The sequence below is a fragment of the Mobula hypostoma genome, chromosome 23, assembly GCF_963921235.1.
Source record: "Mobula hypostoma chromosome 23, sMobHyp1.1, whole genome shotgun sequence".
In the NCBI taxonomy this organism is placed as follows: domain Eukaryota; kingdom Metazoa; phylum Chordata; class Chondrichthyes; order Myliobatiformes; family Myliobatidae; genus Mobula; species Mobula hypostoma.
In genome coordinates this window covers 52,218,520-52,244,874 of record NC_086119.1, presented here as the reverse complement: position 1 = coordinate 52,244,874, position 26,355 = coordinate 52,218,520, and the positions used below count along the sequence as shown (strand labels likewise).

Here is a 26,355-nt window from a genome sequence, read left to right as displayed (position 1 = left end):
GAAGAAACTATGAAGGGATGCATTGAGGTTTATCCAGTGAATTCTGCAGAACCGTCATCAAACCAAGTCAGGCAGCTGTTACACGAGAGAAATGCACACAGGAGCTGATCTTTTCGATCCCAAAACTTTCCTGGGGCAACTTCCCAGCCACCAGGACAGGGAGTTCCAACAACCAGGGTTACTAGGCATACAGAGCTCAGGCTGTGCTGCGATAGCACTCACAGACGGGGATACAGAGCATTGATCCCATCCGAAGCCACCGGTCTTCTTTATTTGCTGTTTAGCACACGTGTAGACCCATGTTAGGAATTAGACTGGGAGGAAGGAGACAAAACAGGGAACGGAGGAGGTGGGAAGTAAACAGACCGAGGAAAAGGGTGGAGCAGATGTTATCAGGCCAAGAGTAAACAGTCGATGTTTTGGGCCAAGACCCTTCATCATTCCTGCTGAAGGGCGTGGGCCCGAAACATCGACTGTTTACTCTTTTCCATAGACGCTGCCTAGCCTGCGGAGTTCCTCCAACATTTTGTGTGTTTCTTGGATTGCCAGCATCTGCAGCTTCTCGTTTACTTGTGAGCAGAAGTCTTGCTTGGTCAACGTGCATGTAGCATGCAGGCAGATGAGTGCCAAGGGCATAAAGAACCTGGTGTCCAATCCCATTGCCCCCCACCCCCACCTCTGAACCCAGCCCTCACTCTTTCAAGTGGCTGTGCTAGTCTGTATGCAAAGCCAACCGCAAGGCCTCCGTCACATGAGAACTGGAGGATGCAAGTCATCCTTGAGCCCCAGGACAGTCGGTGTCAAGGCCCTGAGGGTAATTGTGAACAGGAACCACATCTCCAAATCACCCAAATCAAATCATGGAAGGCAATGAGCTGGTAAGTGGGAATAGTGCAAATAGGTGCTCAATAGTCAGCATGGGAGTGATGGGCCGAATGGCTGTTTTGGTGCCAGCTAAGGGGCAAATTGGGTGCTGTACGGATTACCACAGAAGCTGGTCAGGCACCGTGAATAACCCGTGCTCGCGAGGAGTCCACCACCTTGGAACCTTCAATTCCAAAGCAGAGCAACCAGTCAGCAGCATGAAGCAGCAGAGGGCAGAAAGTCCAGTCGTCAGAGGGACTAAGTTCAGGCCACCAGAGCTGAATGTTCCTCCGGCTGCAGACCCTTGTCACGTGTATTCTGCTCTACCAACAGCACTGAAAGCCGAGGTTCAAGTCTTCTGCCCTGTTAGTGAGAGACCTCAGCATAGTCACACATAATAAACTAGGCTTGGTTCCTCCCCTTAGTAACCGAACCAAACAGCCAGAAGGTTGGAGCTGCAGGACCCACTCAGGCCTGCAGTTCTCATCTGGTAAAATACCAGCGACAGAGATTGCAAACAAGCCTGGGCCAGGGAATCCCATTTCCTCTCCGTCACTGACTTGTTTTTTCCTGTTACAGCCCTTGAGGGTTTGACAATCACAGTGCTCGGGACTTTAACACGTAACTCTCCCTTGACTCGCTCTGGAATTTGTTTATGCCTCATGCACAATACAGAAGTTCTGTTCCTTTGTCCCTTTCTACTCGATCAGGCTGGCATTTTTATCTTAAAATAAAGAGAGAAAACATTGGGGAAATGCATCAGGCCACAATATAGATACTGCCTGACCCGTCCAATACCTCCAGTAGTCTCCATTTCTGCTTCAGTTTTCTGGCATCTGTCGCTCATTGCTTTAATCTGACAGATGTGAAGCAGAGCCAGGCGGTAGGAGAGGAGGAAAATGTCAAACGTTGTGGCTCAGTGACAATGGTGAAAGGCAAATCAGCAATTTACTGGAAAACATTAAAAAAGATCAAGTGCAGTGGAGACAACCCTGCACCATTTGAAACTCAGCATACCGTAGAGCACACTTACAGCAAACTTAACACTTGAGTAGTCAGCGTTGAAAACATGACATGCAAATTGCACACAGCAAGCTCTCACAAACAACCGCAGATAATGATGAGATAATCTTTTGAACAGTGAATTTAAACCGGTTCTACGTTTCAGTGCTCCATTGCAGCACCATTGTGCTTAAAACTCTTAAACAGGACATTTCATCAACCTTTGAATGGGAAGCAAGGCATTAGCAGCACTTTGAGTTGGCAACAGTTCAGGACTCAGACCCTCATGGAGAAAGTCCAGGAATAGCAGACAGTGAACTTTCCTGGGACCCCTTCTTTAAAGTGCGTTTCCTCCCCACTCCATGATCCCTCCCAAACAGCACCTAGTTAGCCACTTCCTTTCTGCATCCAACGTACAACGAAGCTACACAATGGGTGGACAGTGGGGTCCTAGTGGCTGTTGAAACCAGTCAACATAACTGTGATGATGTGCAGAAATTAATCTTGGTGTTTACAACTGCTGCAATTACTCTGGCAGGGCAACTAGCTACTCACACCCAGATCAAGTAAAGACTGGGGAGCCTCAAGGCTGGTTAGAGAGGCGAGATCATGAGAGAAGCTTCTTGCAAATATTCTGAACTCAGGTTCTGTACTTGTACACACTGCGTAGCGGGCATTAACACAGTACCCACAGTACCTTTAACCATACCAGAAACTCAAAATGACATAGCCAAGTACTGGACAAAAGGGGTGGGCAAGAAATCCCAGATAAAGAGGACGAAGCAGGGAAATAATCAAAGGAGGTGGAATAGGCAAGAGAGGTAGAGGAAGGAAAACTACAAGAGTTTATGACAGGGGGTGGGGGGGGAAGCGGGCAGAGACTTCTCCAGTTACTCTTTCTTTAGTCAACTTTCTGTTCATTACCCTTTTCAATGGGATGTCTGGCAATGTAACAGATTGTGATCAAATGAGGTAATGAGAATATCTGTGCAATGAATACTTAATGTGCCCGAGGCATGATCCTGCGAAAGTATGAGGCAACCGATGCTTATTAATACATTCTTGGACACATTGGAACAAATAGTATCGAGAGTATTCATTAAAAGCAAAGGTGCAGAAGAATTACACCATATTGTGCAAACATAATTAATCATGCTCCCTTTGCCAGTGTTTTCTGTTCCAGCCCTCCTTTCCCCATGTGACTATCAGTCCCAATAACATGCCCACTGTCAGAGTGCTAAACTCCGAGACGGGTGAACGGCCTCTCTCCCTGTGACCAATGCCAACCTAATTGTGAATGATGACAGACGAGAACTCTCTCTTCCGTGTGTGTGCCATTCAAAGCAAGCACCAGCATTTATGCAGGATTTCCAGCATCAAGTCTTTGAAAGACCTTCAGAGCCCAGGAGCAGCAGCCATTGAGTAATTCTCGCCCGGACTCTGTTGTTACATTGTTCATCTGCATCACCACTCTGCCCAGAGGATAAATTGATGCTGATCGGGGGAACTGTAACTCTATGAGACAAACAGTTTTATTGATTTCACGTGGTAAATCCCCTAAAGCACAGCCTCACTCATCTCATCTCATCTCAGCTGCTGCTTCAGTAAAGTTATTTAAATTCACAACACTCCCAGCTGCAGCAGGTCTATCGACCTGTGTAATTACATCAGTCCTTCCCATCACATTCTACAGGTTTCAGTATTCTTCTGCAGCTCTCTCTCAGACCCACATAATGCGCCTGTGAAGTCAAGATTCACTATCAGACCAAACAGCGAATCTACCACAAAAGTAAGTTGAAATTATCAAATGGAGAGAGAAATTGTTCCATTGTCATTCCTATTAATAGGACTCAGGCAGATTGTCCATCAGTAGGAACTATGTGACCAGAGAGAACAGTTATATGAATACTCCAGTGAAGGTAGGCTCATTACCTGAATGAACATGGCATTCCAGGTCCCCAACCCACAAAATACCAGGATAAATGAACCCATCTCCATTACTCTGACCATTCACCGATAGGGAACAGGATAAATGAACCCATCTCCATTACTCTGACCATTCACCGATAGGGAACAGGATAAATGGACCCATCTCCATTACTCTGACCATTCACCAATAGGGAACAGGATAAACGGACCCTTCTCCATTACTCTGACCATTCACCAATAGGGAACAGGATAAATGAACCCATCTCCATTACTCTGACCATTCACCGATAGGGAACAGGATAAACGGACCCTTCTCCATTACTCTGACCGTTCACCCATAGGGAACAGAATAAACCAACCCTTTCCCATTACTCTGACCGTTCACCCATAGGTAACAGGATACAGGAACCCTTCTCCATTACTCTGACCATTCACCCATAGGTAACAGGATAAACGAACCTTTCTCCATTAATCTGTCCATTCACCGATAGGTAACAGGATACAGGAACCCTTCTCCATTACTCTGACCGTTCACCCATAGGTAACAGGATTTTTTTTTCTTTACTGATTCCCTTTGCTTCATCAGAACAGTTGATTCCAGAACTTTGCATCACTGTGCCAATCAGTCTGAGCAAACGGGACATTAGTTTTAACATAATTGACATGACCTCTTAAAAGCAGCCTTCAATCAATCACTTCAGTGCCACCCTACTTACACCAGAGGCACCCTAGTGCTGTGTCTCCAGTGAAGTAACCCCTGGGAGGGAGAGGCCTCTGCTCACCAGAATGTGTGTAATGCAGAATCAGACAAGACTTACTGCACCAGCTTTCATTACCAGAGTTCAGGGCCACTGGGCCCTCGCCTGTGTCTTTCCCTTCTCCCTTTTAGCCAGTCCAGTAACCAGAGCAGGCATAGTCAGGTGGGAGTGCGCAGCCAAATATCAGTAGCAAGGATCATTGCAGGATTATTGGTAAGATGGACATAACAATGGCAGATTGCAGGTTCAAAAATTCAAAGTACATTTATTATCGAAGTATGAACACTAGAAACAACCAAGACATTCATCTTCTTGCAGGCAGCCACAAAGGAACGCCACAGAACCTGTTCTGCCTCTAGAGGCGCTGTCTGCTCTGCATGCAGTTCACTTTGTGTAACATCACTTCCTGTTCACAAGCTGTTTTTATACACCAGTTCCTGCGCCGGTTAATACGGATTTCAACTTGAAACACGCCTGGTAGAAAGACATCCATCTCCATCCACTCTTTACTTGCCCTTGAAACAGCAATATCTGAGAGTCTTAAGTTTTCTTAATATCGGTAAACATTTACTAAGCATGCTTTGAAGGAAGTATTATCTTTATTGTTCATCGCTATTAATCTATCACTGCTCCACGAGTCCGCTCTAGAAGTGAGGTCAGAATGAGGTGTCTTCCTGATGCTCAAACAAAGCCACAATCAGCATAGCCACAGCACAAGCTCGTGCCAGAGCTGGGCAGCAAGAATGAGAGTGGCTTATGCTAAAACTGAAGTTGAGATGCAAATGGACAAAGGTCACATAGCCTTGGACAATGCGCATGTAGTCATGGAGAAAGGAGATGTACAGGCTACATCAAGTGCACTTGGGAAAAGCGTGAACCTGAGGCTGCCTTAGCAGAGGCAAAGGTGTATAAAGAAGTAGCTGGTTTAGACAGTGGTGAGTGTACAATCGTCAGTCATGCTTTGCCATCACACAACCAGTGCAGCTTAATAAAGAATATGTCCAAACATACTTTGGCCCTGAAAAGACAGTACTCCAGCTCTGCAGGTAGAAGCTGTCCACACCACACACCCAACACACCTTTCGCTCAAGCCAGGTATTGACAGTCAAGGTCTACAGCAACAAAGACTCACAACACCCCCTTCTGCAGTTCTATCACAATAAAAGCCTAATTAACAGTTGCTACTGATGCCAATTCCATCTGTACAGACAAGGACAGAGAGAAATTCCATCCATCCCAGGTCAAACCAGTCTCCATAACACTCTTATTCAGGAGCTGCAGATGCATTAGATTTGGCTTGGTTTTTGGCTCATTGAGATCTAGTCACAGCAGGACTAGAAGTGTTTGACAATCAGTCTGCCAGTTGTCTGTCCTAGAAGTTAAGTCTTCGCAATGCTGTGGAAGGACCAAGTCTCAAACTGAGTGAAAAGCTAGACCTTCACTGTAAGTGTCTTGATGGGCAGTCAGTGCAACATGCAACCAGGGTTAGGGCAGTGCACACTGATAATGCAGCTATGGATTTGAGAATGTTGTGCTGGGGGCCGGACAAATGCTATGGCTCTCCAGAGGCAGTCGAAGAATCTCTTTTCAGCTGACCTGACAACTTTCCAGAGCCAAACAGACTCTTAAGTGTTTGCACTTTAGTAAGCAACCTCCCAGCACAGAGCAACTGAATTGGGCAAAGGTTAGAAGCCTTCTTGTTGAAAGACTGGCGAGTGCAGAGGAAGTGCATCACAAAGCAAGAACTTCCTCTCGTCCAAAAGGTACCTCAGTGAACTCTGTCCCTTTCTCAACTCTGAGCAGCTACTGCCAGTCAAGGGGCCACAACTCACCTCACCCAGTTGTCATTCTGGATGAGCACCATGTCTCTGCTCTTCCTCAGAGCAATATGCCATCAAGGATGACATTTATCAAGCAAGGACGGTTAAAGACTGCGCAGCAAGACTGTCTTCGTGATTAGTCTCTGAAACTGTCCATTCTTTTGGCAAAGACTTAATGAAATGATCACTTGCCTTTTAGTTTCGGTCGTTAAGTTTGACAGCATGGGTGGTCAGGTGACACGTGCTCTGCACTGTTTACTTTGTTTGCAGTTTACTTCCTGTTCATAAGCTGAATCCCTCCTCCCCACGCAAAAAAAAATGAACAACAACAGAACAGGCACATTGACACCCATATCCCCCTCAACCGTACACAAAAAAATGAGAAAGGTCGGAATAAGATGACGAAGACAGCATGTAGAATGCTAGACTTCATTATCCAGGGCAAAGACCACAAGAGCAGGGAGGTTATAGTACAACTTTATAAAACATTTGTGAGGGCAGAGCTCGACTACTGTGGTTAGCACACTGTGGGAAAGATACATGAGGGGATCCAAGGATCAACTTATCTACTCAGAAGCTGGTTGGAATCTGAAACACATTGCCTCGGTGAGAGGTGGAGACAAGAACTCCTGCAGTATTTGAAAAGTGCCTAGAAGTTAAATAAAACCACACAGTGAAGGCCACAGACAGTGCTGGAAAAAGGGATTAGACAAATGCAAACTCTTATAATCCGTATAAACATGTGGGCTAATGGGCCTGGTTCTGTGCTGTTATAACTCTGTTGATGCTGTAAAAGGTCTTCATCTTCAAAGAAATGTTAGAAACATTTAACACACGTCCTCTCAGTTTATGAAATTTGTCGACATGACGAGGGCAGAGCAAATCCCAACTGTAGCAGGAAGCCTGCATCACTGTCTGCACAAGACTGAAGTAAGTTGCATAAACTTGTAAACTTATTCAGCTCTATCATGGGTACCAGCCTCCATAGTATCCAGGACATCTTCAAGGAGCAGTGCCTTAGGAAGATGGCGTCTATCATTAAGGATGCCCACCACCCAGGGCATGCCCTTTTCTTACTGTTACCGTCAGGCAGGAGGTACAGGAGCCTGAAGGCACACACTCAGTGATTCAGGAACAGCTTCTTCTCCTCTGCCAACCGATCCCTAAATGGACATTGAACCCGTGAACGCTACCTCACTGCTTTTTTTTAAATTTCTGTTATTTTGCACTGCTTATTTTAACTTAACTATTTAATAGACTTAATGTAGCTCAGTTTTCTTCTCTGATTTATTTATCACGTATTTCATTATACTGCTGCTGTAAAGCAAACAAATTTCACGACACATGTTTGTTCTGATCCCACTTTGCGTGCAGCACTCTTCCTCTCTACACGTGGCTCCTGTGCCTGTATGCATGTTACAAGCCAGACTGGCAATTACTGTCCATCTGTAACTGTCCTCAAGATGATGGTGGTGAACCATCTCCTTGAACTGCTGTTGGCCTCATGATGGTGCTCCCACAGAGCTGTTAGGAAGCAAATTCCAGCATTTAGATTCAGCGACAACGAAGAACCAAGTCAGGACAGTAAACAGTTTGGAGCTAACCCCAGCAGAGCAAAGCATTTACCTGGGATGCAACCTAGCTGACGTTCCAAGCCTATCAATGGTAAAGGTAAATATCACTTCCTTTACCGTGCGCCAAGAAATTTCAAGTACTTCCTGAAATTTAAAATACAAGTGGCTTTTGTTAATTAAGTATACCTGAATAACTTCTCCAAAGCAAGTTATGAATGTAGCATGAAGTCAAAGTCACATTCCCCTCACTCTGCTGAGCAGTTCCATTGTGAAATAACAATGAGATGCCAGTAGTGTATGGATTCAAAGCACACAAGGAGGCCTTTCATCCCATCAGATCCACATTGACCATCCAGTACCCACCTATATTAACTTTATTTACAAACAACTGGTCCAAAGCCTTTGATTGTAAAGTACTTTTTACAACAGTTACACACTGAAAGTATGCTCTCAAGTAGTTGACCTTTTCCCAGAGAGCACCATCGCATACCTGTACTGCACCCTCGGATATTCCCTCCTGATACCTTTGGAAGGAAAAGTGAGGCAGGTCAGGTTGGATGGGTGGTTCTCCGACAGGACCATGACCAACAGCATCTTTTGCAGGTTTGCTGGTGCTGCCAGGGTAGGGATGGAATGGTCTTGGCAGGGGACAGGAAGCTAAGCAAATGCTAGAGGAGAAATGAGAAGCAGAAAATGAGTGAAGGCAAGACAAAACTGAAGTCAGAAAGTGGATATAGTCACATTCTGGTTGACTTCATGGTGGACGTCAGGTTTAGTGATTAAGGTAGACAAGCTGAAAGTTCAGACAGACAGAAGCTATCAAAGTAATTATGGAAATGTGGTTCATAGAGGGGCAGGACTGGAGTACCATAAGGGGTTAGGGAAGAAATAAGAGAGAGGATTAAATAGAAGGATTTTGCAATACTGTTTAAAGAAACAATCGCTTCAGAGTTACAGAACAGCACAGCATGGAAACAGCCTCTCTGGGCTAATTCATCCACGGTCATCAATTAGTCCCTATTGCAACGAGGGATGATGTGCATGAAAGATCATAAAATGAGGCTACACAGATTGTACTAAAGAACAAATAAGGGCCAGTCACACTGCTGGAACTGTATAGCAGAGCTCTAAACTGTTCAAAGGAGGTAGAAGAGCAAGTATGCAGGCAGGTTTCCAACAAGTGTGAAACTGGGAGTAGCCGTGGGGAGCAGCTACCCACGTACAAACTGGGATATGAGCCAAGCAAGCAGATAAACCCAGAGCAGAGGGAAGTGCGGCTCTAGGTTTTGACTCCAAGGTAAACTAGCAAGTGGTACAGTGTCGGTGAGGGAAAGGTTGTGTTGTAGTCATCATTATTAATAAAGATATGAGAAAGAGTAAAGATAAAACGTGAGTTAAAAGTCGGGTGAGGACAGTTTTGCTGGACTGAGAACTGGTTTGGCAAATGTGAACAGGAAACAGCCACTAGATGGTAAATCAACCCCAGAGCAAATAGTTCAGGCTAAAAGTTCCCACAGAGAAAAGGCAGTCCCTTGGGCCACAGAAGGCAAGATGGGTCAAAGAAAAGGAAAGGGTTATGGAAAATACTGAGAGGTTAATCAGCATATAGACTAGCAGAATATGGAAAGAATAAAGGTGAAAAGCAGAGACGAATGTTATAACATCAAAAAGTTAGATAAAATAAAAACACAAAGATGCTTTCTCGGAACAAGAGTATAATTAAGTAAAAGTGTCAGTGTGGACAAGTTCTTTAGTGTAGTATCCACAGGAGGCACTGCCTACATCCATCAAAGGGGCATGCCATCTTCTTACAGCTACCATTAGCTAGGAGGTACAGAAGCATGAAGTCCAAAACACCAGGTTCATGAACATTTACTTCCCTTCAACCATTCAGTTGCTGAACCAACCAGAACAACCCTAATCACTACACTATAATTACTTGTGTTTTTTTTTGTTCTAATTCTGTTCTTTCATGTAAAAAAATTGCTTTTTTCCCTTATGAATGATGTTTAACTGTGTATCTATGATATGGCTGCATGCTTTTCATTGCATGTGACTGTACACTTCCTTCTCGTCTGAGAAACCTCTCACTGTTTCTTGTCACTTGCCCAATATTTTGCCCACACTGCTACAGTCACTTTTATTTCATCAGCTTCAATCCTGACTACAAACCTATTGCTGCACCTTAACAAATTCCTTTGGGAAGCCTGTACCAACAGTATGCCCCAAACTGGTCCTCTGCATTACCTCTACAAAAATAATTGCACGTGATTTGTTTTTAACAAATCCATTCTTCAATCAGTACATACTTGTCCAAATGATTGCCAATTCTGTTTCTGATTGGTGGTGGAGAAAGCTTTAGATATGAAGTGAAACTAATTGCTCAGTAGATACTTGAACAAAAATGGACCATTTACAATGTTCTATAACCCCCGAACTTACAGATAACCGTAAGGTTATGGTCAGGGCCAGGGTGAAAGTAACCTTAATTCTTCAATTTGAGCGATTGAGTCACGAAAACTTTCATCCACCTGTACAAGCTAGTGCTCACCACTGGCCAGTCAGTTACCCTTAGTTCAGAACTGGTTCTGATCTCTGCCACATTGCACAGTCATCCAGACTCCATATTCAAGAGGAGGAGGAGATTTAACTTTCTTTTCCTCCTGTCAGTAGAGCCAGACAGATACAGATTGTGGTAACTCTCGGTCCATGTAGAGATCTCCCAGGCAACATCCTGCCAGGAGTCCTGGAGAGGCAAAGGACATAGTCTGCTGTGTACACAGTTCTCACCAGCTTGCCTAAACCCCAATCCGCAGCCCCCCACTCCCACCTATCACCATTGAAGCATCAGTAGCCCCACTCCTTCGTGGATAGAAGATAGGGGGATATTCACTGAGGACAGAGCAGATGCGATAGGTTTTGACTGATGAAGGAATATGTGGCATTATGCAGGAAAACCTGACAGCATCTTTTCAGAAACCATTATGATTGAATCATCAAGTCACACTGCATGGGGATGGCCCCTTCAAACCATCTGCTCAATGTCAACAAGTTAGCTTCATTTGCCCATGTATATGTGCACCAGCAGTTTTCACAAAGTTTGTTTGGCGTTAACTCAATGCCATTACAAGGGAGCGAAGCAACTTCCTGACACTTGCAGCCTTGCAATTTACAGCCCCAACCTTTAAATTATTAACAAATTTGGTTATAATATACTCAAGTTCCTTCATTGAAATCACTGATATTGATGGCAACTAGCTGAGGTTCCAGCACTGATCTATGTGGCACCTTGTTTGTTACAGTTTGCTAATCCTGAAATGACCCTCGTAGCATTTGTTTCCAGTGCCCATCCATTCTATCAGACTGCATTGTGACGTATAATCTCCAGCGCCAGATATTCCCACACTGCCAAGGCTGTGCCTTGTGTTCGGTGATTGATCATCTAAAGACAGAATCTAATCTCACTGCAATCTCCCTTTGTGCTACAATTGCATTTTGCCAATCCTACACCAGTCAATCCTAATCTATGTTGGTGACCACATTCAGGCCTGGAGAATGAACAAGGCTACTTTTTCCTTAATTAGTTTAATTACATTTTAATAATCTGCAAAGCTTCATGTGATTTTATTGGAAATATCATATTTAATAATGTTTTAAAGTGTTCACAGTACCAAGGACATTAAAATCAGTAAGTACAAAGAGACGCCCAACTCTGAGGGTGAGTTTCACCCCCACCTGTGTTTCCTGCCGTGTCTGTAACGTGCTTAGCACCTTCAGTGCAGCCACTTTCAGACTATTGCCCACCCTGGCAACATCAGCTGCAGGACATGATCTGTTCCTGGTCTGGCACATGGTTTCTTCCATAGCTTCCATAATCCAACAGTATCGTCACTCCAGTGGGAACTTCCACAGTATTGATGGGTCAGTACTGTGTCACTGGAGTTCCTTGTCAGGCATTTAGCCAGTCACAACCAGCACTGCACAGTATTCTTGTCTTCTCCTCACTAATTTATTATCTCACCTCTGGAGCGTCATGCACCCATATCAACACAGAACCAAAATTAACGCAGCATGTTTCATCATGTACGATGCATACACTGAAACCCAATCCTACACCACACACACTGTATACACAGTAAAATCAGACCCTACACCACACACGCTGTACACAATGTAAAACCAGACCTACACCACACACACTGTACACACTGTAAAACCAGACCCTACACCACACACACTGTATACACTGTAAAACCAGACCCTACACCACACACGTTGCATACACTGTAAAACCAGACCCTACACCACACACACTGTACACACTGTAAAACCAGACCCTACACCACACACACTGCATACACTGTAAAACCAGACCTACACCACACACACTGTACACACTGTAAAACCAGACCCTACACCACACACACTGTATACACTGTAAAACCAGACCCTACACCACACACGTTGCATACACTGTAAAACCAGACCCTACACCACACACACTGTACACACTGTAAAACCAGACCCTACACCACACACACTGTACACACTGTAAAACCAGACCCTACACCACACACACTGTATACACTGTAAAACCAGACCCTACACCACACACACTGTATACACTGTAAAACCAGACCCTACACCACACACACTGTACACACTGTAAAACCAGACCCTACACCACACACACTGTATACACTGTAAAACCAGACCCTACACCACACACACTGTATACACTGTAAAACCAGACCCTACACCACACACGTTGCATACACTGTAAAACCAGAACCTACACCACACACACTGTATACACTGTAAAACCAGACCCTACACCACACACACTGTATCCACAGTAAAACCAGACCCTACACCACATACACTGTATACACTGTAAAACCAGACCCTACACCACACACACTGTATACACTGTAAAACCAGACCCTACACCACACACGTTGCATACACTGTAAAACCAGACCCGACACCACACACGCTGTATATACTGTAAAACCAGACCCTACACCACACACACTGCAGACACTGTAAAACCAGACCCTACACCACACACACTGTATACACTGTAAAACCAGACCCTACACCACACACACTGCATACACTGTAAAACCAGACCCTACACCACACACACTGCAGACACTGTAAAACCAGACCCTACACCACACACACTGTATACACTGTAAAACCAGACCCTACACCACACACACTGTATACATGGTAAAACCAGACCCTACACCACACACACTGCATACACTGTAAAACCAGACCCTACACCACACACACTGTATACACAGTAAAACCAGACCCTACACCACACATGCTGTATACACTGTAAAACCAGACCCTACACCACACACACTGTATACACTGTAAAACCAGACCCTACACCACACATGCTGTATACACTGTAAAACCAGACCCTACACCACACACACTGTATACACTGTAAAACCAGACCCTACACCACACACGTTGCATACACTGTAAAACCAGAACCTACACCACACACACTGTATACACTGTAAAACCAGACCCTACACCACACACACTGTATCCACAGTAAAACCAGACCCTACACCACATACACTGTATACACTGTAAAACCAGACCCTACACCACACACACTGTATACACTGTAAAACCAGACCCTACACCACACACGTTGCATACACTGTAAAACCAGACCCGACACCACACACGCTGTATATACTGTAAAACCAGACCCTACACCACACACACTGCAGACACTGTAAAACCAGACCCTACACCACACACACTGTATACACTGTAAAACCAGACCCTACACCACACACACTGCATACACTGTAAAACCAGACCCTACACCACACACACTGCAGACACTGTAAAACCAGACCCTACACCACACACACTGTATACACTGTAAAACCAGACCCTACACCACACACACTGTATACATGGTAAAACCAGACCCTACACCACACACACTGCATACACTGTAAAACCAGACCCTACACCACACACACTGTATACACAGTAAAACCAGACCCTACACCACACATGCTGTATACACTGTAAAACCAGACCCTACACCACACACACTGTATACACTGTAAAACCAGACCCTACACCACACATGCTGTATACACTGTAAAACCAGACCCTACACCACACACACTGTATACACTGTAAAACCAGACCCTACACACACGCTGCATACACTGTAAAACCAGACCCTACACCACACACACTGTATACACTGTAAAACCAGACCCTACACCACACACTGTATACACTGTAAAACCAGGCCCTACACCACACACACGCTGTATACACTGTATAACCAGACCCTACACCACACACGCTGCATCCACAGTAAAACCAGACCTTACACACGCTGCATACACCGTAAAACCAGACCCTGCACCGCACACACTGTATACACTGTAAAACCAGATCCGACACCACACACTGTATACACTGTAAAACTAGACCTGACACCACACACTGTATACACTGTAAAACCAGACCCTACACCATACACACACTGTATACACTGTAAAACCAGACCCTACACCACACACACACTGCATACACTGTAAAACCAGACCCTACACCACACACACACTGCATACACTGTAAAACCAGACCCTACACCACACACACACTGCATACACTGTAAAACCAGACCCTACACCACACACACTGTATACACTGTAAAACCAGACCCTACACCACACATTGTAAAACCAGATCCCCACCCGACCACATTGCTACATTTTTTGTGGATAGCTTCATATTTTAAAATGTACTTTGACAGAAGTATATTCCAGTAGTTGAGTGTGAGTGCAAATATACTTCTATTAGCTTGAAACACGAAGAGACAAATGATCTGAGCAGACTCACTTCTCCTGGCACTCTTAGACATCAGCTCAAAATAATGCTCCAGTTTCTAAAACTGCACAAGACCCTATTCATCCATGTGTCTGGTGATTTACAATGCCTCCTGGTCCATTCAGACATCAGTTTTAAAGTTTAACCCCTATGGCATCACTGCTCCCATCTCTGTGGCTATCAAAGTACTTGAGGTCTTCCCAGGCTTTCCCTGCCTCTTTCTCCATTACTCGCCCACACTCGTTAGCACACAAAATCTTACTGCCTCTCTCACCTCTTTTCTGACCTTCCTGAAAATCCATCACTTTCCTCCTTACAACACAAATAAAAGTTGCTGGTGAACGCAGCAGGCCAGGCAGCATCTCTAGGAAGAGCTGCAGTCGACGTTTCAGGCCGAGACCCTTCGTCTGGACTAACTGAAGGAAGAGTGAGTAAGGGATTTGAAAATTGGAGGGGGAGGGGGAGATCCAAAATGATAGGAGAAGACAGGAGGGGGAGGGATGGAGCCAAGAGCTGGACAGGTGATAGGCAAAAGGGATACGAGAGGATCATGGGACAGGAGGTCCGGGAAGAAAGACAAGGGGGGGTGGACCCAGAGGATGGGCAAGGGGTATATTCAGAGGGACAGAGGGAGAAAAAGGAGAGTGAGAGAAAGAATGTGTGTATAAAAATAAGTAACAGATGGGGTACGAGGGGGAGGTGGGGCCTTAGCGGAAGTTAGAGAAGTTGATGTTCATGCCATCAGGTTGGAGGCTACCCAGACGGAATATAAGGTGTTGTTCCTCCAACCTGAGTGTGGCTTCATCTTTACAGTAGAGGAGGCCGTGGATAGACATGTCAGAATGGGAATGGGATGTGGAATTAAAATGTGTGGCCACTGGGAGATCCTGCTTTCTCTGGCGGACAGAGTGTAGATGTTCAGCAAAGCGGTCTCCCAGTCTGTGTCGGGTCTCGCCAATATATAAAAGGCCACATCGGGAGCACCGGACGCAGTATATCACCCCAGTCGACTCACAGGTGAAGTATCACCCCAGCCGACTCACAGGTAATGCCCCACCTCCCCCTCGTACCCCATCTGTTACTTATTTTTATACACGCATTCTTTCTCTCACTCTCCTTTTTCTCCCTCTGTCCCTCTGACTATACCCCTTGCCCTTCCTCTGGGTTCCCCCCCCCCTTGTCTTTCTTACCGGACCTCCTTTCCCATGATCCTCTCGTATCCCTTTTGCCTATCACCTGTCCAGCTCTTGGCTCCATCCCTTCCCCTCCTGTCTTCTCCTATCATTTTGGATCTCCCCCTCCCCCTCCAACTTTCAAATCCCTTACTCACTCTTCCTTCAGTTAGTCCTGACGAAGGGTCTCGGCCTGAAACGTCGACTGCACCTCTTCCTAGAGATGTTGCCTGGCCTGCTGCGTTCACCAGCAACTTCTATGTGTGTTGCTTGAATTTCCACCATCTGCAGAATTCCTGTTACTTTCCTCCTTAGTAAGATGCCCATTGTTGTTCACTAACACTACCATGAACTGCCTAGGCAATATTTGACAGCTCCTGATAAAAAGGTGTGGAAGGACACTGCAGAAAAGGCAGTTGGAGATTGAGGGTGGACAGTGATATTGACACGAACTTTTGAAGAGACTCTTTAACTGTAATGTTGATAATATTCGTTAGTACACGATCATAACAGTTGCCAAGCAGCAACTTATGAGTAATTTGGTTCTATTCTTAGTCTTCCTTCTTGCACTGTGAAAGATGCTTCAACACATACAACCCTGCAGTTCCTAGAATTTTCACCCGATTTAAGGGGCTAGCATTGAATCAGTGGAGGCCGGGGCAATAAATAATTAAACTATTTAATTCAGGTGGGGTGAGGGGGACCAACAAAAATCTGCCTGCCCTGAATACCAAACTAACGCTAGCTCTGAAGTGCTTTTCAGATCACATCATAGCAGAGCTGAAATTTTGACTTTCCTAAAAATCCAATTGAATAAAGCTGTTTATCTCAGCACTGCACACTTCAAAACATTTCACTCTGGCCTGGAACAGAGTACAATAACAAGCCGCCTGGGTCGTACTGTATCACTCAGAGTTCACTGGCATCATCTGTGATGACCTCACCCCCTGAACATTACTCCTCTTGGAGAACCACAGGGGATCTCGGACCTGGTTGTGTTAAGCTGCCTGTCACAGGATGCTCCCGGGACAACGTGGGCCTGAAAAACTGCCTGCCAAATTAAATAAATTACATATGCCCTCCCCCCTTCTAAACCAACTCCCTACACACCATCCTGTTCTGAGCACTTTGCTACCCTGCCATCCCTGTCCGAGATCATCACTCATCCTCCAGATTCCCACCCATTCCCTTCCAGACTCAACAATCCCATCAGAAGGGTTTTGGCTCAAAACGTCAACTTTACTTTTTTCCCCCATAGGCGCTGCCTGGCCTGCAGAGTTCCTCCAGCATTTTGTGGGTGTTGCTCAGAATCCCATCAGTAAAGGCCTGCCTCTCCACTGAAACCTCCCCTAAATACTTCATCAATCAGCCTATTTCTGCCCCCCCAACTCCAATTGCCCATTCTGCCCCAGTGTCACCCCAGCTACATTCTCAACTCCTGCTATCCAGAGCACAAGCTCAATTAATCCTGGGGTCTGGGGATTCAGCAGAGATGTTAGTGAAGAGAAAGCAATCCAATAGATTCTAGAGTCCACCCCTCTCCAACATCCTTATGAAGAGTGAACAGCTCACCGTTATCTTGTAGGCAACTCTAAAGTTCATTACAATTCACTTCGAAGCATACTTCACTCTGCCTGTGCCTTAAGCATTGGCCTCAACAAGAAAGATGAAATTAAAACAAATTATACCTAGTTAACACCAGTACTCGAGGTCTAAAAATAATGCCCAATGTTTGAAATAAGCAACATAATGATGAGGAAATGGTTTAAATTATTAAATTTAGTTACCAAGTGTATTAAATTATCATTTTTTTTAACTTCAGAGATACAGAGCAGAGTAGGCCCTTCCAGCCCTTCAACCGCGCTGCCTAGCAACCCCCGATTTCACCCTAGCCTAATCACAGGACAATTTACAATGACCAATTAACCTTCTCACTGGCGTGCCCTGGGACTGTGGAAGGAACCCGGAGCACCTGGAGAAAACCTATGCATTCCTCGGGGAGGACATCGGAACTGAACTCCGAACACCGATGCCCGAAGCTGTGACAGTGTCACGTTAACCACCACACGACAATGTCTCCCAAATGCAGAAACACTCGATCATTTAAATGTTGCTGCATATTACAGAGTTCAAACAAATATCTGGCAGTGTGTACTCAGAATACACTGTCTTTTCGTTAACTTACAGCTTATCTGTACTCCATTTACTGTGTACCCCTCTATCCCCCTGCCAAATAAATAAACACTCATCTCGGGGCAAAATGTCATGCGATTGCAGCTGGAGCTCATTTTTGGTTTGCTGTTCAGGTACGTTACAGTTACAGCTGAAAGGCTTTTCATGTTGACCTCACGACATTGACAGGTCCTGTCCTTTCCCACAACTGGTGAACTCCCTGTTTCCTCTTTTACTGAACCCTCCACCTAAACCTAAAGCCACAGTGAGGAACCGGCAAGGTAAAGGGGGAGGGGGGAGGATTGCTGAGCCAGTTAGAGCTTGGCGTTTTGCCCTGTATCCATATTTTGACAACAGTATGTCATGCACAAAAATACTGGCAGCATATATTCACTCTTGCATCATAGTAGGGCGAGGAAATGGAGAGACAAAACACCGACACAAACTCAGCAGCTTTAACATCCGATGCTTGTTAGGCATGAGACGCCCACACTGACACATGCTCCACACTGCCATGAGTGAACTTGTATTACGAAGCATCATCGAGCAGATACCCAAGTGAAAAGCGCTCACTTCCTACTTCCTCGAATACTCCTCATGTTACCAAGTACTTCCTCCGAGAAGGAGCATGCTGACAGCACATTGTTTATCAGCAGGCTGAGCTCTCGGCAAGATCAAGGACTGTCTTGATCTGTGCATTCGCTGCCCTGCTAGATCACTGCATTCTCACCTTTCCTTCCTCACAGTTATGTTTACTATCCCAAAAAAAGTCAACTATGAAGAATAATTGCTCCTCTGGACAGCCTCAGTCTACTGCAGTTTCTGATGATTTCCCAGTTTAATTGAGAGAGCACTGCATCCCTCTCCAATCCCACCACCATGAACATGTCTATTCCCTCTCACCATTACGATGCAAGAGAGAACAGACACTAGGAGTACTTTTGTCCATAAAGTAGTGTTGTCAAAACATTGGTATGGAAACACCAATGCCCTTGAATGGAAAAGCCTATCAAGAGTAATGGATACGGTCCTGTCCATCACAGGAAAAGCCCTCCCCACCATTGGGCACATCTACAAGGACTGCTGTCACAGGAAAGTAGCATCCCTCATCAGGGACCCCACCCACCCAGGACATGCTCTCTTCTTGCTGCTGCCGTCAGGAAGAAGGTACAGGAGCCTCGGGACTCACACCACCAGATTCGGGAACAAGCTATTGAACTGGTGTGGATAACTTCACTCACCCCAGCACTGAAATGATTCCACAACCTATGGACTCACTTTCAAGAACTTTATAACCCATTTTCTCAATATTTAATTACTTATTCATCATTTTTTTTTCTTTTAGTATTTGCACACCAGTTGTTTATTCATCTTTGTGTGCAGCTTTTCATTGGCTCTGTTGTGTCTCTTTGTATGTACTGTGAATGCCTGCAAGAAAATGAACCCCAGGGTAGTGTTTGCACTTCGATAATAAATTTACTTTGAATTTTAAATACAAGGCAGAACACTGAGTTTTCACTGCCTCAGCACCTCGCCTGTTTCTGGATGTGGCTGGTAGTTTATGTGAAAGGTCTACCAGCTAGAACACACCACAGAAAGAGGTTCTTTGGCCCACCATGTCCATGCCTGCCATTGTGTGCCCACCTACATTCATCCCATTTACCAGCCCGCAGCCTTCACCATTCAGGCGGTGTCAAGGTACTTAAAAGTTACAAGAATACCTGCCTCCATAACCCACTCATACACTTTGTTCTACACACAACCATGCTCCAAGTGACAATACTTTTTAAAACTCAGATTCTTTAATTTTTGTCTTAAACGTAAGCGCTCTGCATTTAACCAGCTGCAATAATGGGATACGTTTCCCACTGCCTACCCTACCTATGCTCCAAATATTGTCACACAACTCTATCAGGTCCCTGTCAGCATCCCGCTCTAAGGAAAACACACCCAGCCTCTCCAGAAGGGTCAATCCTCCTCTGCAGCCTCTCTTCTCCAGTTTAATCATGCCCTTCCCTCAGTACGGTGACCAGACCTGCACCAGCTTCGGCCTAACCGAGGCTTTGTATCGTTGGACCATAAGCTCTTCTGTTTGGCTCCATGCCGCGGCTAATGAAGGCAAGTGCTGCTAGTTTTGGGAATCCTGGACTGTGGTCCTCAACACTCTGGGACAGCAATAGTAAACACATCAACAGAAAAATGGACAAAGTCAGCAGCAGCCACACATACACACCACACACACTGACACACACACACACACACACACACTGATACACACAGACACACACTGATACACACATCACACACACTGATACACACACACACACACACTGATACACACACCACACACTGATACACACACCGACACACACACCACACACTGATACACACACCACACACACACACACTGACACACACACCACACACTGATACACACACACACACTGACACACACACCACACACTGACACACACACCACACACACTGATACACACACCACACACACTGATACACACACACACACTGATACACACACCACACACACTGATACACACACACACACTGATACACACACCACACACTGATACACACACCACACACACTGATACACACACACACACTGATACACACACCACACACACTGACAGACACACACACACTGACACACACACCACACACTGATACACACACCACACACACTGACAGACACACACACACTGACACACACACCACACACTGATACACACACCACACACACTGATACACACACACACACACTGATACACACACACACACTGATACACACACCACACACACTGATACACACACCACACACACTGATACACACATCACACACTGATACACACACCACACACTGACACACACACCACACACTGATACACACACCACACACTGACACACACACTCACACACTGATACACACACACTCACACACCACACACACTGATACACACACACACACTGATACACACACCACACACACTGATACACACACCACACACTGATACACACAGACACTCACACACCACACACTGATACACACACACACTCACACACACAGATACACACACACACTGACACACACACCACACACACTGATACACACACCACACACTGACTCACACACCACACACTGATACACACACCACACACTGATACACACACTGATACACACACCACACACTGATACACACACACACACACTGATATACACACACACACACTGACACACACACCACACACACTGATACACACACCACACACTGACACACACACACTGACTCACACACCACACACTGATACACACACCACACACTGATACACACACACACACACACTGATACACACACCACACACACACACACACACTGATACACACACCACACACACTGATACACACACCACACACACTGATACACACACACACCACACACAGACTCACAGACCACACACTGATACACACACACTGATACACACACCACACACTGATACACACACACACTGATACACACACCACACACACTGATACACACACACACACTGATACACACACACACTCACTGATACACACACACCACACAGACTCACAGACCACACACTAATACACACACCATACACTGACACACACACACACTGATAGACACACCACACACTGATACACACACACAGACTCACAGACCACACACTGATACACACACCATACACTGACACACACACACACACTGATACACACACCACACACTGATACACACACACACACACACACTGATACACACACACACTCACAGACCACACACTGATACACACACCACACACTGATACACACACACACACTGATACACACACACACACTGACACACACACCACACACACTGATACACATACCACACACTGATACACACACACACACACTGATACACACACCACACACTGATACACACACACACACTGATACACACACACACACACAGACTCACAGACCACACACTGATACACACACCACACACTGATACACACAGACTCACACACCACACACTGATACACACACCACACACTGATACACACACACACACTGATACACACACACACACACAGACTCACAGACCACACACTGATACACACACCACACACTGATACACACAGACTCACACACCACACACTGATACACACACCACACACTGATACACACACACACACTGATACACACACACTCACTGATACACACACACCACACAGACTCACACACCACACACTGATACACACACCACACACTGATACACACACACACTGATACACACACACTCACTGATACACACACACCACACAGACTCACAGACCACACACTGATACACACACACACACTGATACACACACCACACACACTGACACACACACACACTGATACACACACCACACACTGATACACACACCACACACTGATACACACACACAGACTCACAGACCACACACTGATACACACACCACACACTGATACACACACACACACATACACACATCACCACACCCCCCCCCACACCCCCGATACACACACACCACACAGACTCACAGACCACACACTGATACACACACACACACTGATACACACACCACACACACTGACACACACACACACACACACTGATACACACACCACACACTGATACACACACACAGACACACAGACCACACACTGATACACACACCACACACTGATACACACACACACACACACACACACACACACACACACACACACACACATACACACATCACCACACCCCCCCCCCACACCCCCGATACACACACACCACATACAGTACCTCTCTTTTCAAAGTCTGGTCTCAGACTTTTTTCCAGCAGCAGCAAGTTTATCTTCGGAGTACACACGGAATGAAGTGCACACATCCATCTGCAGCAACACTTCAAAAGGAAGAACACTCCTGCTTGGTGTCACAATGAAGGAGGTGCAGGACTAGAGACAGAGGGAGCCGCGCAGACAGCGCGGTACTACAAATGTCAGTTCAGGCATCTTCTTTTAACCACAGCACTGCCCATACATTTTGGGGAAGCCACATATTTTAAGGAAAGCTGCAATTGTTTCTTCAATGTACTCAAAGCAAATGCTTGAAGTAAATTGTTTATACTTAAAGCAGGCTATAAAATTTAAAATGTTAAACGTCTTGAGCAAAACAGAGAGAGCGCTGTCACCATGGTCAGTTCAGTGAGCGCAAACAGATGCTCGATAAAAATCCCCAAGGAAATGGACCTTGGAAGTACCGTGATGTCCCACACAGATCTTTTCTGCCTCCTTTCAAAAGCAAACTTGCAGACTTAAAGCTTCAGAGGAGCCATTCCTGAAGCCACAAGGTCGACCAAGTAAATTTGGGTCATTTTGGATCAACCATTGTGTGTCACAAGGCAGTGCACAATATTACCGTCTGTTTATTCTTTGTGTGATATTTAATGCATTATAGGGGGCAGGAGTGTAGGGATACCACTCTGCAGTTTAAACTACAACACAATTCTATCATGTAAAGACTCTGGCCAGAATTTGCTGATGTAATGCTTGCGGTCAACAAAGCCAAAAAAAAACATCATCAGTATCTGTACTTGAGGAAAGTAATTTATGCATTAGCATTCCCTCCGACTTTTAAAGTTTGAACTGGAATTTATATAATTTAGTGATAGTTCAGCGACCTAATGCTGAGGTACTGAACAATCCATTCACTTTCTACAACAGTAAATTATAATCGATGCTTTCTGCTTCCTAGTGTGGCATCTGCAGCAATTTTTGAATGTGTTCTGCAGCCTGTCCCGTGTCATTGCTATACTTATACAGTACGTCAGGCATCTCCTGCAGATGCCACTACACAGTGACAGACAAAAGGGAGATCTATGGCACACTGCCAGGACACAGGCCAGAGCCATTCTTCAACACTTGTCGCAAGCTGACAGCCATGTTAGTGGAGCATATGAAACAATTCACGTTGCTGGCTGCCAACTTAGCGAAGTTCACAGGACACACAAGAGTCTCCATTACAGACTCCTGACTGAAGTATGTTGCACTGACCCTCTTTTCCAGCATTGCATGCAAAAATTCCACCCTGCCTTTCTTTATTTTAATCTCCAATTAATTCATGGCAGTAAACAAAAGCTGCAACAGGTGTGGGGGGGTCATCCATGCCCCCACCAAAAAGAAATGGCTGTAATTTTAGCACATGGAACATATACGTGCGAAAATAATTCACCCTCCCTCATACACAAAGTGCAAAGCCTCATTCAAATCTAATAAACCCTACTCCTAGTTCGGTGCCAGAGCGTTGGCCAATCGCAGATCAGGGTTTAGGATACCTAATGTGTGCAAACAAATCATTGGCTGTTGTCCTACCAATAACCTCCACCTTGTGCTGGTGATGACAGAAGACGATCAGTCCACAGGAAATGTGTCTCACAGCCAGTGTGTGTGCCCCTGTTGCCCCCACACTAAAGCTCTGTCAGACACTCACTGACCTTTCCCCCTTCTTTCCTCACTCACTCCCACCGCCTCCTTTTGCTGACAGGTCACCCACAGCATCTCTTCCCCTTTCACCAGAGCCAGTGATTGTTCTTAATCCGCTGAATACCCCACACATGACAGCCCCCTGCCCGCTCCCTACCTAGCCGCCCACTCACTCAGCCAGCCAGCCCCAGCCCCAGCCCTTCGCCCTCTCCGGCCCGGAGCCTGCCCGATCACTCACCGTTCAGCCCCCAGCGCTCCTGATTCAGCCTCACTTGCTCGGGGCTCAGACCCGTGTTCTCATTCACGCCGAAGTAGGCAAGAACTTCTTCCACCGTCTTGCTGTGCGCCTTCTCCATGCTGCCTGCACCCTGCACCCCGGCGGCTCTCAGCGGTCGTTTGCCCTGCGTGCGGTGCGGTGCCGGTGCCGGTGCGTTGCGCTGCTCAAGCCCGAGCCCGCTGCGACTCTGATGATCAGCGCGGTAACCACCTCAGGCGCTGCGCTCCGCCCGCTCCCAGCGCATCCGCAGGTGTGTTTGGCTCGGCGAGCTGTCCGCCCCGGCCCCGCCCCCGCCACCGGAGCCCGCCCATCCTGTGCGCCGCGATTGGCCGGCAAAGCGCGGGGGTGCGAAGAAACCCCGCCCCCGGCGGGAGCCGCGCCCCCTGATTGGCGGGCATTTAAGAAAGCCCCTTCTGTCTGCTTCCGTGTGTTGAAGGGGCGCGCTGGAGCGGAGCGGGCCGGCACGACCCCGCTTCCTTGTACTGCAGCGGCAACACGCCGCACCTCAACTCGCTGCATCCTCAGCCACCGTTCTCTCGCCGCCTGCTTCGGCACTGGCGGTGCTTCACAACCCCCAGTTACTGGGAACGCATGTACCAACCTCTTTCTCTTACTGCCATATTTTGGTCTCTCGCCCTCTCTCCCGTCTACCTTGCAACCGCACCCGTTTTTGAACCTGACATCGTGTAGGCTGCGCGGCATTCTTCGCTCAAAAAAAAACTTCTACATCGGGATGTCCCAAAGTAGCTTCCAGTCAACAACCTTCTACAGTTTATGTTAAACCGGCAAATTGCATCAGTCCAGCTCCCTTTAACAAGACCAGATCATCTGTACCAAAACCTGGCGCATTAGGATTTAGAAAGTCCAGAAAATCTCTCGAGCTGGATCTTGCACGGGCCAGTGTCTCTGCAGAGCCCGCTAGTCTTCCGTCTCTCAATTCGAACATTAACCAAGTCTCCGATAGTCTTCCAATAGCAAGCCTACTCCCAGCTTCCCTCAGAACCCGAAATGAGGCAAAATATTTTTCTTAGACGGTTGTGGGCGTCTGGAACTCTTCCTCATAGGGCAATAAAGATTTTTAAAGAGAAGCAAAGAGGTGAAAGGAGTTATCCGGGACATGCACATACCGAACTGAAACAACCATCAGAGCAAATTAAATGCTGGACCAGCCTAGAAGAACCGAACATCTTCCTCTGCTCCTGATTCATATGTCCAAATATTCCCACCTGGTCGCCGAGGCTCATTCTACAACCATAACGGACATATTCTGCTCCCGGGGGAAATGCAGTGAAGACACAACTCCGATCTCACTAGCTGACCCGATTAAATCGAAGAGAAAAGGAAACTACCTTAGTCTTTTCTCTGCGTAGCCGTGA

At 46.1% G+C, this 26,355-nt stretch overlaps 1 protein-coding gene across 2 annotated transcripts in view; it reads right to left on the bottom strand.

Moving 5' to 3' along the window:
• Nucleotides 1-25,249, bottom strand: part of atp2a3 (ATPase sarcoplasmic/endoplasmic reticulum Ca2+ transporting 3) — a 212,196-nt gene extending 186,947 nt beyond the window's left edge. For both annotated transcript variants that reach the window (XM_063031520.1, XM_063031519.1), the window contains exon 1: nt 24,941-25,249. In XM_063031520.1, coding sequence (XP_062887590.1) covers nt 24,941-25,058 — 118 coding nt within the window. In that variant the 5' untranslated portion in view covers nt 25,059-25,249. The remainder of the gene's footprint in view (nt 1-24,940) is intronic.
• Nucleotides 25,250-26,355: the final 1,106 nt, after the last annotated feature.